General features: G+C 44.0%; 2 protein-coding genes across 4 annotated transcripts; both read right to left on the minus strand.

Moving 5' to 3' along the window:
• Nucleotides 1–814: 814 nt before the first annotated feature.
• On the minus strand, nucleotides 815–4,546 carry LOC311138094 (uncharacterized protein). Of its 3 annotated transcripts, none has more exons than XM_084172758.1 (3): nucleotides 3,007–4,546; nucleotides 2,708–2,773; nucleotides 815–1,407 (listed from the first exon to the last, which is right to left on the minus strand). In XM_084172758.1, exons 1-3 carry the CDS (start codon nucleotides 3,837–3,839, stop codon nucleotides 1,353–1,355), a joined length of 954 nt encoding a protein of 317 aa, XP_084028884.1. In that variant the 5' UTR covers nucleotides 3,840–4,546; the 3' UTR covers nucleotides 815–1,352. The 3 variants fall into 3 exon arrangements, with proteins under 3 accessions (XP_084028884.1, XP_084028883.1, XP_084028882.1); XM_084172757.1 differs by lacking the exon at nucleotides 815–1,407 and adding an exon at nucleotides 1,986–2,580; XM_084172756.1 differs by lacking the exon at nucleotides 815–1,407 and adding an exon at nucleotides 1,986–2,583.
• On the minus strand, nucleotides 4,071–8,328 carry LOC311138892 (uncharacterized protein; the record flags this gene model as incomplete). The annotated part of the gene is made up of 6 exons (XM_084173683.1): nucleotides 8,243–8,328; nucleotides 7,736–7,926; nucleotides 5,073–5,159; nucleotides 4,793–4,986; nucleotides 4,515–4,645; nucleotides 4,071–4,078 (listed from the first exon to the last, which is right to left on the minus strand). Exons 3-6 carry the CDS (start codon nucleotides 5,115–5,117, stop codon nucleotides 4,071–4,073), a joined length of 378 nt encoding a protein of 125 aa, XP_084029809.1. The 5' UTR covers nucleotides 5,118–5,159; nucleotides 7,736–7,926; nucleotides 8,243–8,328.
• Nucleotides 8,329–12,884: the final 4,556 nt, after the last annotated feature.

The following is a 12,884-nucleotide window of genomic DNA, read 5'->3' on the forward strand; positions in this document are numbered from 1 at the left end:
GGGGGTGGCTGAGATTCAGAGCATACAGTGAGGGGAAAAAGTATTTGATCCCCTGCTGACTTTGTACGTTTGCCCACTGACAAAGACATGATCAGTCTATAATTGTAATGGTAGGTTTATTTGAACAGTGAGAGACAGAATAACAACAAAACAATCCAGAAAAACGCATGTCAAAAATGTTATAAATTCATTTGCATTTTAATGAGGGAAATAAGTATCTTGTCCCTGACATCCTTGGAGAGGTCTTTGGTCTTGGCCACGGCGGAGAGTATGGAATCTGATTGATTGATTGCTTCTGTGGACCGGTGTCTTTTATACAGGTAACACGCTGAGATTAGGAGCATTCCCTTTATGAGTGTGCTCCTAATCTCAGCTCGTTACCTGTATAAAAGACACCTGGGAGCCAGACATCTTTCTGATTGAGAGGGGGTCAACTACTTATTTCCCTCATTAAAATGCTAATCAATTCATAACATTTTGGACATGCGTTTTTTTCTGGAAGTTTTTGCTGTTATTCTGTCTTTCACTGTTCAAATAAACCTACCATTCAAATTATAGACTGATCATTTCTTTGTCAGTGGGCAAACGTACAGAATCAGCAGGGGATCAAATACTGTTTTCCCCTCACTGTATGTCATGCCAAGAAGAATGGCAGAAGCCTTTGCAAAACTCAGACCGGTGATCACTTAAGGATGACGCCTACCTCCTCTGGACCATCACTCGCCACGGCACCCTCCTCGTTGATCGCATAGATTTGCTTTACATATTGCGCAAGGTCTTGCAAGAAATGACCCCCCTCAGCTTCCTGTAGAATAAATAACACACAAATACAGACATTCTGTCAATGTGGGGAACACATTTTATTCCACCTGGATTACGACATGCCCTTATTTGTTATCAGATTGCAGTGAACATTCTCTCCCTCTCTCTCGCTCTCACACACACACACACACGTGATCGAATATTCATGGATGAAAATGCTTTATTGCCCCCCACACGGTAGTCTTTAATGAGGCCACCTCCAGTAAAGCTGAACAATAATTCCTCACTGAACTCACATCATGACCCTGATATAGAATAAAATCACTGATCTCATTGGATTCAATCTGTGCATGTGAAATATATGAAATCACTGACCCAAGTATCCTATTTTAGCAAAAGGTGTACAATAGCACAGTGGGGCCCGTGGCTTAAATTGCAGCACCGAACATCAGCCAGCTAAATACAAAACAGTGCATTTTTCCTGAGGATACTTTACCATCCAGCATGACCCGCAATCTGTCTGAAAGTACTCCTCCCTTGGAATGGAATAAGGACTTAGGGGCTTAGGGGTGTCCTGCATAAACCTTGCCTCAAGATGCTTTGCGGTGAGCCTGTGGAATTGTTAATTGATCTGAAAGACAAATACTGAAATATCATCAAGCAAGGCTCATAACAAAGAGGTTTGTCATAGTGAAGACATCATTTGGCATTTTCTTTTTTTGCCTGCCGACTCACCTGAGAGGCTTCTAAACAGAGCAGGCTATCTGTCTCAACACGGTTGATACGCTACTAGCTAGTTCGCGCTAATACAGACAAACCTAAATTAGCTAACGTTAGCTTAGCTTAGAAAGTAACCTAGCTAGCTACCTACTAGCTAAAGGTAGTATGACACAAATAAGGGGACGCGGAAACGTAGCGTGGGACGCCGTATTCTCGGCATATTCAACAGCGTTTAAATAATGCATTACCTTCAACAATGTTATCTTGTGATCAAGCCATCAATGTTAGGTGATTTTTGGTGATGTCAAAATGTTAGCAATTAGCAAGTTTGAAATTTCAGTGAAAATACTATTTTCAGCTTTTTGATGAGCGGTTTTGAGAAAAAAAAACTCACGTATTATCGCCATTCGGGCCCCAGTTGTTGGCCACCTTACTATTCAGTTCCATTACAAGATATATCCGTTCAATTTTGTTCAAGAGACACACGGCCCGCGAACCGGAAGTGTTTGACTAGTTGGCTAGGCTTCCGGTAAAAAATAATGAATTTCCTGTCCAGTTTTCATTGCGTGGCCCGGTGCGCCCTCTTGAGGACGATTAAAAAATGGTCCATCAGCTACAATGTCTCATCATTTGTCTTATAGATTCATCTTATGTTTTGAGAAAGTAGATAACAGTTTAAATCTAAAATATGAGTATTAATAATTTACATCAAATAAACCTTTATTTTCAGTGATGTGCATTGACATAAACAATGAAAACACTTGGAGTTTGTTGCAGAGATGCACTTGGAAAGTAAAGGAAGAACTACACAAGAGTGGTTCCATATATATATATATATAGCATTTTAGACTTATTTTTTTGTACAAATAAATAATTTCTTATGAACACAAACAATTAAATCTCGACCTCCATCCTTATATTGTCACAAAAATCACAATAATATTCCAGCTCCACCGCTACCTCTTGATCCCACTGCACACACCTGCAGTGGAACCAGTGCTGGCAGAAGTCACAGCACAACCATGGCACCTCGGATCTACACTCCTGAGAGGAGCTTGCAGGCGGATCACGCTCCCCGCAGCGAGCACAGCAGGTGGTCTTCTTTTATACCAAATAATAGATGGATTAATATGGTTTTACAAAATGTAGAAGTTCTTCAGCAACAATATTAATTGATACAACTGAGAGAGAGAGAGAGAGAGAGAGAGAAAAACAGATGAAGTACCTGAGAGCGGTGCCATGGGTGGCGTGACCGACGTGACCGGTGGAGCTTTTCTCTTCCTTTTCTGTGCTGCAGTTTGAGAAAAAGTACTGTTAGACAGAGCATGTTTCATGAAAACCCTTTTCCACTTTTTTACACCAACACCTCTGGAGGAAGCCGCAGAGGTTTTGGAGGAGGTGGAGATGACTTGAGGGCTGGTGCTATGCACTGTAGATATGTAAAGAGATATTCTGTTGTTTACATTGCTGTTGTATAAAACAGATAACAAACAGTCATTTTTATGTAATTTAACACGCGTTTACCTGTGGAGGTGGCGGTATTCAAATTGCAGGGGGCCAGGGACACCAGATGAGGCCGCTACGGTGGTGTGACCAGGGGAGTCTGAGGAGGCAGTTGGTCCAGAGGAGGCCGTGTTGGTGGTGACAGACAGGGTGGGTGGTGTGCATCGCGGTGGCGGTGGACAAAACCGCCGACGATGGCTTGGAGGAGCCGGTGTTTGTAACGGTGGGGTTGAGGGGCCGACGACGGTGTGGCCGGGAGAGTAGGCACGTGGCCTTCTGCAGCTGGGGACTCCGGCGGCTCCTACAGGTGTTGCACACCGGGAGGCACTGGCAGTGGTGATACAGCTGTCAGGAGTGGTTCCGGCAGGGGGTCCCGCAGAGGTGATGGCGCCAATGGTCTCATCCACGGCAGGCCTCTCCTGTGCCCTCTGTGTTCTGAGGGCTGCCCGACGCTCTTTCTCCTCTGTCTCGGCCCTCTCCTTCTCACCCCTCTCCTGCCACCGGCGCGTGTATTCCTCCCCGGTGAGGCACGTGGCGACCACAGCGACTCTTCTGTATCGGTCCATCCGATACTTCAGGACAGTAAGGATGTGCGCCAGGTCCTTCGCTATCAGCCCACCCTCTATTAGGGGGTGCTCTTCTAGAGCTAGGCCTGGGACTGGGACTGGAGATGGGGCTGAGGGTCCTCCTGTGGTCGCTGGGGAGGAGGCGCTGACAGATGGCACAGTGCTGCTGGTTCCAGGAGAGACGGTGGTGGGACACAGTAGGGACAGAGACAACATTAAACGGGACCCTTCAATGGCTGAAGGGTCAAAAAGGGAAGAGGCCACACTTATTAAACCCTTCCACCACATAGCGCATGTCCTTGCATCGCTGGTACGAGTAGCGGAATACTCTGGCAAATTCTGATTTGTTTACCATGTAGGAGTGGTCAAAATGGCTAAGGTCTCCAGCTACCTTGGAGAACTCAGCCTTTAAAGGGCCAAAGTATGCCACGTCCAGCGGCTGCAGGACACGGGTGCAGTGTGGTGGAAGACAAAGAAGTAGAACCCCTTCCCTTAGTGCCGCCGCGAGCACCTCCGGGTTCATGTGGCTATTGTGCCCATCGAAGAGGAGAAGGAGAGGGCGCTCCTTCACTGCATGCTTAATGAAGTGCAGAAACCACTTCCTGAACATGGTCCCCGTCAATGTAGCCACCGCTAGCCAAGGCTTGGGGGGGGGGCATCCAAGTGTGTAGTGGCCACCGGGGAAACACTTGGGGTAGATGATAAAGGGGGAGGGGGGAGGATTGGGGGAGGGGACATCCTCCCCAGCTGCGTTGACGCAGGCCAGCACTGTGATGTGCTCCTTGGTCCCAGGAGCCTGCTGGTACACGTGTTTTGCGGGCCGGGGAGCAAGCACTTTGTGCCTGCTCTGGTCGCTACGAAACCCAGACTCATCGCAGTTATAGATTTGTCTGGGTTTCTCCCTCAACCCACTCTCCTTCAAGTGCTTCTCATAAGAAGCGAAGAAGGTGTCCATCGTCAGACGCGTGCCACACTCAGCACTCCCCCTGTCCTGGGTGTCCAGCCTCCTCACGCGCAGGTTCTCGTGGCTCCTCCTGAACATTTCCCACCACCGCTTCCCCAGTGGTGGGATTGTTTCCCCTGGGTGCCGAAACCTACAATAGAATAGAATACATATAAGTGTCCATCCAGGATGAAAATGTTTGTTTTGGCATCACCATACACATCCACATTTACATCACACACATTGAGAACAGTCAGTCCACCAGTCTACATACATAAATACAGAGAACACCAAATACCTGCATATTTTGTCGGCGTATTTCATCAGCCTCTGTCTGGTGAAGGGGATCCCACGGCCGACGCAGTAGATACAGTACTGCACCAGAGAATTTTCATCCTCTGGTGCAAGCAACGTGGGCGGTCCACTGCGACAACCACGGGTCACCAGGCCGCTCAGCCTGTCCGCCAGGGTCTGCCGAGGTACACCACGCACCTTGGTAGATAAGAAAACCAAACTGTTACTAGCAGATAAACATCTTCATACACACGGTACTCTCCTAATAACAAAATAAGCCTAACCTTGGCAGCCTGGGGGATAGCCATCCCTGCCCAGCAGTCCTCCATGGCACGGAACACGTCCACTGCTTCCTCTTGACATTCTCCACGCTGTGGTGTTAATACATGTACCTAAATAACTTGGCATACTATACACATTTTGGAAAGATATCTGAATATGTATACACATTTACATTTCACAGCCAAGGCATTGAAAGGTGATGAACGTTTACACAATAACTAAAAGTGTACCCAAGTTTTTTGTGTGATGTTATCTGTAATGACAATTAGTGTCCCAATGAGTTTAATATTGATGGATACATTGTACAATTTGACTAAATACTACCTCGATGTAGCTGTTGTAAGACGAAACATACCCAACAGTGATAGGTGTCAAACAGTTCACGGGTCAAAGTTCCAAATACATTTTTGCAGATTGTGCAAAACGCCTCCGTCTGATACGATAAAGCTTGACCACATTCCGCTGTTTTCGTGATATGTATTATCTAACGCTTTAAATGTTTTCCCTTTTTGCTGTCTTAGCACTTCTATCAACATTTAGCAACTAAGCTAGTAACATTAGAAAATCCGTTAGCTATTTTTCAGAGGTAAACAGATGGATATTACATGATGTGTGGTCTGTCGCGCAGTCAAATTTTAGAATACGCAGCGTGTTCCACTAAATGTGTACATATAACTTATTTGAAAACGCTCAAAACCTGCCTTCACTTTCTCAAATTGCACTGAAAATGGGTGGTCAGCTAGCTAGAAGGGTGTCGTTAGAAGCAAAACGTACCGTTGAATTTAAACGTTGACCTCGCAGCGATTTAGTCATCCTACCGCTAGAGAGTGTCAGAGGTTTGGGGAAAATTAGCTACAAGTTAGCTAGCTAGTCTAGTCTAGGCTACGTTAGCTAGTAACACATGACCAAACGAGAGCTCGCTAACCATCGGTCACATACGACCCAACAAATGTGCAGACAAAACATGTCATCCAAAAAACTGTCATGCAGAGGCCCAAACTTTACAGTGGAGCACGGAGGCCATCTTGTGGTTAAATGTGGGTACTGCACCTCATGGTGATTCCCTTTCAGCATTTGCTCTATAGGCCAGCGTTTCCCAAACGCGGTCCTGGGGTCCCCAAGGGGTGCGCGTTTTGCGTTTTGCCCTAGCACTCCACAACTGATTCTAATACTCCAGCTTGATGATGATGAGTTTATTATTTGAATCAGCTGTGTAGTGCTAGGGCAAAAACTCCCAAAACGTGGCCCGAGTTTGGGAAACCCTGCTTTAGGCTAATACTAGCCTATTAGGATGACTTGGTTCGATCGCTTTAATGGCAACTGCTGAACTCTGGTTTTCACTAATTACTTGTCCCAGGTCACCATTATGAATCCAATAGCAAAACAAATGTTTCAAAATTGCTCAATAGTGAAAAAAGGCCAGGAAACGATGGGTTCTCAGCAATATTTCACCAACAACCAATCACTATTCACGCATAGACATTAGGATCATCAACAAATATTCCTAAGTCATACTACAAAAGGGTTGTAACGAAATGGATTTGTCTGTTCAATGCAAGTTCAACGTCAAAGAAAAAGTGCATCACCACAACAAACGTGTCTTTAGATACACTGTAAAAAATGACTTTGTGGAATGTACTCAAGCTATTACAGTCAACAAAAGCACACGTCATATTGTTGAGTAGATCTTTTTGCTTGTTTTTATGAGTAGATAAGCTTGAGTAAGTTGAGTTGATGTGGTCCAATACATTGAGTAAAGATGATAGAGACGTAAAAATGATTATATTACGTTGATTCGACTCAAATAGACATTGTGTTATTTTACCTGAATGATTCATCCTATTATGTATTTAGACCAACTTACTTTGGATTCACTCAATCACATCCCTTAAGAGAAAAGGTATCCGGACACCGGGAATCCATTTATTTAAACATCAACGGTTTGCAAAACATCTGTTATTATGAGTTGACAAATTACTGAATTGCTATCAACACTGCAGGTAAATCCTGATTGCTGCAGGTAGGCAACACCGTAGAAATAGGAACTACAACACTAACAACAAGTGACATTTACTCCTGATGTACTGACTGACCTGTTGCAACCTCTACAACCACTGTGCTTATTATTTGACCCTGCTGGTCATCTATGAACGTTTGAACATCTTGGAGAAAAATGTGCCCTTAATGGCCACGTATACTGTTAAAATCTCCACCCGGCACAGGCAGAAGGGCACTGGCCACCCCTCAGAGCCTGGTTGTTATCTAGGTTTGTGCCTTTCTAAGGAGTTTTTCCTAGCCACCGCGTTTCTACATCTGCATCGCTTGCCGTTTGGGGTTTTAGGCCGGGTTTCTGTATAGCACTTTGTGACATCTGTTGATGTAAAAAGGGCTTTATAGATCCACTTAATTGATTGATGGTAGAATTGTCAAAATACCAGTGGTAAAAGGTGTGTGACCTTGATGAAACCTCAAAATGATACAACGGATTCCAAAAAGGAAATTTCAAACCGTAACTGTACGGGAACAAAATGGACATTACATTTCACAATGACATCCTTCATTAAAAACACCTCTTTTGTATCTTTCGTATACAAAAACGCAATGGAAAATACAGTGGCAGTGACCCTTTAAAACACACCTTGCAGAATAAACGTGTCTTCCTTACCCTCTAACTTCTTTAGCGTAGATGACCGCCACGGGCCCATCGGGGACGGGGTCCCAGACCGCAATGTGCTCGAGTCCCGCCTCTCGGTGACCATCCCCCGGTAGGCAGAGATTGGTCCCAGCACAGATTCTGTGGGCCAGGCGGCTTCACCAACAACAAGCGGGCCTGCGGTAGAGGACACCGTTCCTGACCTGCTACCAGAGAAAATGAAGGGAGCTAAGAGTTCCAAAAGGCACCTCAGCGTTTAACTACGAAGGTGTTACAAAGTAACCGTGACATTCAGTCTATGACAATTGTCCTCTGGCCTGTCATTCTGCTTAAGACAGTCATTTGTTCTTGAGGCCTGTCATCTTGACTGTGTGCTTTGAGCAGTCCAGCTCCACAAACACTTTCTGGAATGTCTTGAACGTGTACTCCGCCTTTTAGGGGTGGCTGAGATTCAGAGCATATGTCACGCCAAGAAGAATTGCAGAAGCCTTTGCAAAACTCCGACCGGTGATCACTTACGGATGACGCCTACCTCCTCTGGACCATCACTCGCCACGGCACCCTCCTCGTTGATCGCATACATTTCCTTTACATGTTGCGCAAGGTCTCGCAGGAAATTACCCCCCTCAGCTTCCTGTAAAATAAATAACACAAAAATACAGACATTCTGTCAATGTGGGGGACACAGTTTATTCCACCTGGATTACGACATGCCCTTATTCGTTATCAGATTGCAGTGAACATTCTCTCCCTCTCACACACACACACACACACACACACACACACACACACACACACACACACACACACACACACACACACACACACACACACACACACACACACACACACACACACACACACACGTGATGGAATATTCATGGCTGAAAATGCTTTATTGGCCCCACATGGTAGTCTTTAATGAGGCCACCTCCAGTAAAGCTGAACAATATTTCCTCACTGAACTCACATCATGACCCTGATATAGAATAAAATCATTGATCTCATAGGATTCAATCTGTGAATGTGAAATCTATGAAATCACCGATCCAAGTATCCTATATTAGCAAAAGGTTGATCACTTCCTGTCTTTTGGCGTGCAAATGTCTAGCTAGCTAGCTAGTCTAGGCTACGTTAGCTAGTAACACATGGCCAAACGAGAGCTCGCTAACCATCGGTCACATACGACCCAACAAATGCGCAGACAAAACATGTAATCAAAAAACTGTCATTAAAATAATGTGCATTTGTAAAGCATAGATTTGACTTGCAAAAGCGGCTGATTTTTGCGCATCATTTCCTGTATTTATGTTAAATTATTTGGAATACATTCACCACACTAAATCATGTTCACACGCAGAAACAAATAATTTACTTCAAGATTTAAAGTTTAAGAGAGTGAGTACTCAATTGGACGACATTTCATTGTTACATACCTAGTCTCGTCTCAGCTCAATTTATTACCAGACTTCTTGAGGTAGTGACGTTTTTGTATTTCGCAGCAATAGTATCTCTTCTTCTGTCACTAACTTCGGGGTGCAGCGCATATGGTTCAGTGGCGCTCATCAGCGCCATCTACCGTCGGGGAGTTTGAAAAAGGAACGAACGAGTCTCTGATCTTGTCAACATCAGCATTTTGCTCTACTTACCGTGAAGTAAAATCATAATAGTCATCATCATAATAGTAGTACATTACAGTATATATTTGAGTAAAATAGTACAATTTAAAGGGAGTATGTCAGGGTCAATTACTGACAAATGAGAACACACTAATCCTCAGGGGTCATTTTGGGACAAAACGCACCACTTTGTGAAGGTTTTGTTTTGATTGAAGAGCAAGAAAATTATTAATTGGTTCCACTTCTTTCCCTTCTAAATGCGTTTGCCTAAGGAAAGCCAGTATGCACATATCTAAATGTTATAAAACATTTTTTTTTTTTTTGCCACTCAGAACACAGACATTTACCTTAAGGGGAGTTACCCTCATTTTAGACTTCCCAACCATACATTTTCATGACAGTGTTCCTAATCTGTAGTAGGCAAAGCAGTTGAAAATCGGTAGGTTAACACCAAACCGTGAAGTGATTATGAATTCAGAGCAGTCGGATTAGGTCATAGTCAAATACATTTGAACAAATGAACAACAATATAACATGGAAAGTGATGTGAGCATTGCATTGTGGAAAGCAATGACTTTACAAGAACATGTATTGCAATGCGAAGCATGTATTTCTAGATTAAACACTGATTCAGTGTGGTGAACAAGTACCTGTATGATTTGGTGTGCTCTACTTGAACATGTGCTTAGAGTTTTGAAACCACTGCCTATATGATGAGCTGTTGTATTTATTTTTTTACCACATACTTATGAAAATTGCACCGGTTGAGAGATGATGGCTCTCTGAGCCTACGGTAAAGAGTACTTCTGATCCAGCAGGTGGTGCTAAGATCCCTCCCTATATTACTTGAATGATGAGTTGACTTATTCCTTATAGCTCGCTCTCTGCCAATAAGGCGGGCCAGCTGGATGTCCTAGGACACGATGGTCACCCTCTTTGCGTGGATGGCACACAGTTTGGTGTCCTCGAACAGACCGACCAGGTAAGTCTCGCTAGCCTCCTGCAGGGCCATGACGGCGGAGCTCTGGAAGCGCAGGTCGGCGATTTTTCTCCACAGGCGCTGGAAGGGCACAATGCGGACGAGCATCTCAGTGGCCGACGGATCTCTCTGAGACACGGTGCCGGGCCTATAACTGGGAGGCGCTCCTGCGCGCAGACTTGGCGTTGAGCTGCTTCCTGTAGGCTTTGTCAAGGGTGGATTTGCAGTCGGAGTATAGCCTCGAAATGCCCATGTGAAATGTATAAAGACGGCAGTGGCATCTGCTGATTGGACACCATCTCCCCACCACCCCGATTGGCCCATTGCGGAGGACTCCTCTGTCGGTTACTGGAAGGGATGCTTTGCTTCTTTTTTTTAGGACCGCGCGCCCAACACAATACACTGGGCGCCCAAAACAATAGTCCACTAAGCGCGTGCGTACAATAGCACACTGCTGGCCCTTTGCGCGCAATAATAGTCGTCAAAGTCAAGAGTGAAATCTTGTGTTATATTTTAATGCTAGCCTGTTATGGCAAACGAGGCCAATGGTACACTGCCTGCACACTACACACTGCGCGCCGGCAAAAGCACACTGTGCGCGCGCAACAGCACACTGACAGCCCTTTATGCGGAATATTAGTCTCCAAAGTCCAGAGTGAAATCTTGTGTTCTAATCTAATGCTTGCCTGCTATGGCAAACGAGGCCTAGTAGGTGTTATTGTTCATTCATGGCCTCATATGGGAACATGATATAGTGCCATGTATGTAAGTAATAGTCGACATAATTGTGTATACACCCACTCAATTGGTTGGCTCTTAAAATAGCCTTTGGAGGTTGAGTTGTCAAGTTGAAGCCGCAGTAGCGAATTTACATGGCTTTGACGGTCTTCTTGGGGAGTAGGTAATGGGGGCTTCTTGTTTGCACGGGCAATGTCTCCGGCCAACTCCAGGATCTCAGCAGTCAGGCACTCGAGCACGGCAGCCAGGTAGACTGGTGCGATAGCGCCCAAACGCTCGGCATGGTTGCCTTTGCACATCAGCCTGGGCATCTCTTAATCCATCTTGATTTAAATGTTCATGTAAAATTTGTTCCCAACATTGAAAAATGTCTGTGTTTGTGTGTATTTTTTTTTCCCAGCAAGATGAAGGGGGTGATGTCCTGCAGGACCTAGCACAACATGTAAGGAAAATCGTTGTGTACTAACCTGGGATATTTACGTTAAGGATTATGTTTACCAATCGATGACAGTATTGACTCAATACGGGGTTTGCTTTCCGCTATCCGTCGCCGTTTAAATGTCTGACATATAACCGTGCTCGAGAAAACCACAGGTAGCATAATGTATTTCATCAGATTTCGTGCGTTTCTGTGTGAAAAGACACGAATTTATGTGCTACTTAATTCGTGTGAAAAGACAGCAATTTAACACACAACAACCATAAACTGATAGCCTATTTTTCTTTATTTTCTTTATTATGGCTAATTAAACGTTATGAATATACAGAAATGTTGTCTTTATTTAATAATGTTTCAAACATTGTAGTTGTATGCCTATGTACTGTTTGAGATTTTCTGAACATCATTTGTGAGAAAATACACACATTTACGTGCAACTTAATTCGTGGGAAAAATTGTTTTATTAATGATAACGCTGTTTTCTGTGCTTGATTTCGATTAATACTTTGGGATACTGGTGCACTTTTGGTCAGAAAGCCCCCTTTTCCGTGTAGGCAACAGTACACGATTTTCTTCATAATGCATTTCATATTTCGTAGAGTCTAAATTACACAATTTTCTTCATTATTCATTTAATACATGTTAAAGAGGTTAATGTAAAAATAATGAAATATGTCGGCTTTCACTTATGGCACTTCCAAGGCCTTTCTATTGTGGTTATGTCAATCATATTATATACTTAGGCTATTGTAACGCGTTCAACCAGTTAGCAAGTCAGAAATGTCCGTTTCCTAGTACAGACTACCACTTGAATGCTGTATTATGCCAACTTCACATTCTCGTGGAAAATGGGAAGTTGTAACTCCCACATGATTGTGTTCAAGTGGTTTTGAAGTCGGAACAATTCTTAAACCAATAAGATTGGCAACAACATTTTCACTATTTCTCACTTGTAATTCCTACTTGGAGGGTCATTCAAGTGAAACTTCCCAGTCGGAACTAGGTATTTCCGATAACTCTGATAGCACCCTGAACACGACATTAATATGTGTGATCGACAACAGTAGGGTCTGGGTCCCGGCGTGTCCAGTCCCCATACCCATTCCATAGGAGTGAGTGTCAGTAGTCTACTATATGTCCGTGCTATGTGAAGTAAGTATGGTGATTATTATTAAGGTTCTGGTCGTCTGAGATACCAACAAGTAAGGCTATACAACATACAATATCAATAAATATATATTTTCTCCTATTAGTGTATTTGAGTTTGTTCTGTCGTTTCTGGATGATTTAATTGAAATTGCAACCAACTTTCTATGGCTTGTTTTAGATAGAGTGATATTTGAGAGATTATTTCATTTCAAATAACTGAAAGTGAGAGGTTGTAAT

This window comes from Coregonus lavaretus (genome assembly GCF_964263955.1).
Source record: "Coregonus lavaretus genome assembly, chromosome: 12".
In the NCBI taxonomy this organism is placed as follows: Eukaryota; Metazoa; Chordata; class Actinopteri; order Salmoniformes; family Salmonidae; genus Coregonus; species Coregonus lavaretus.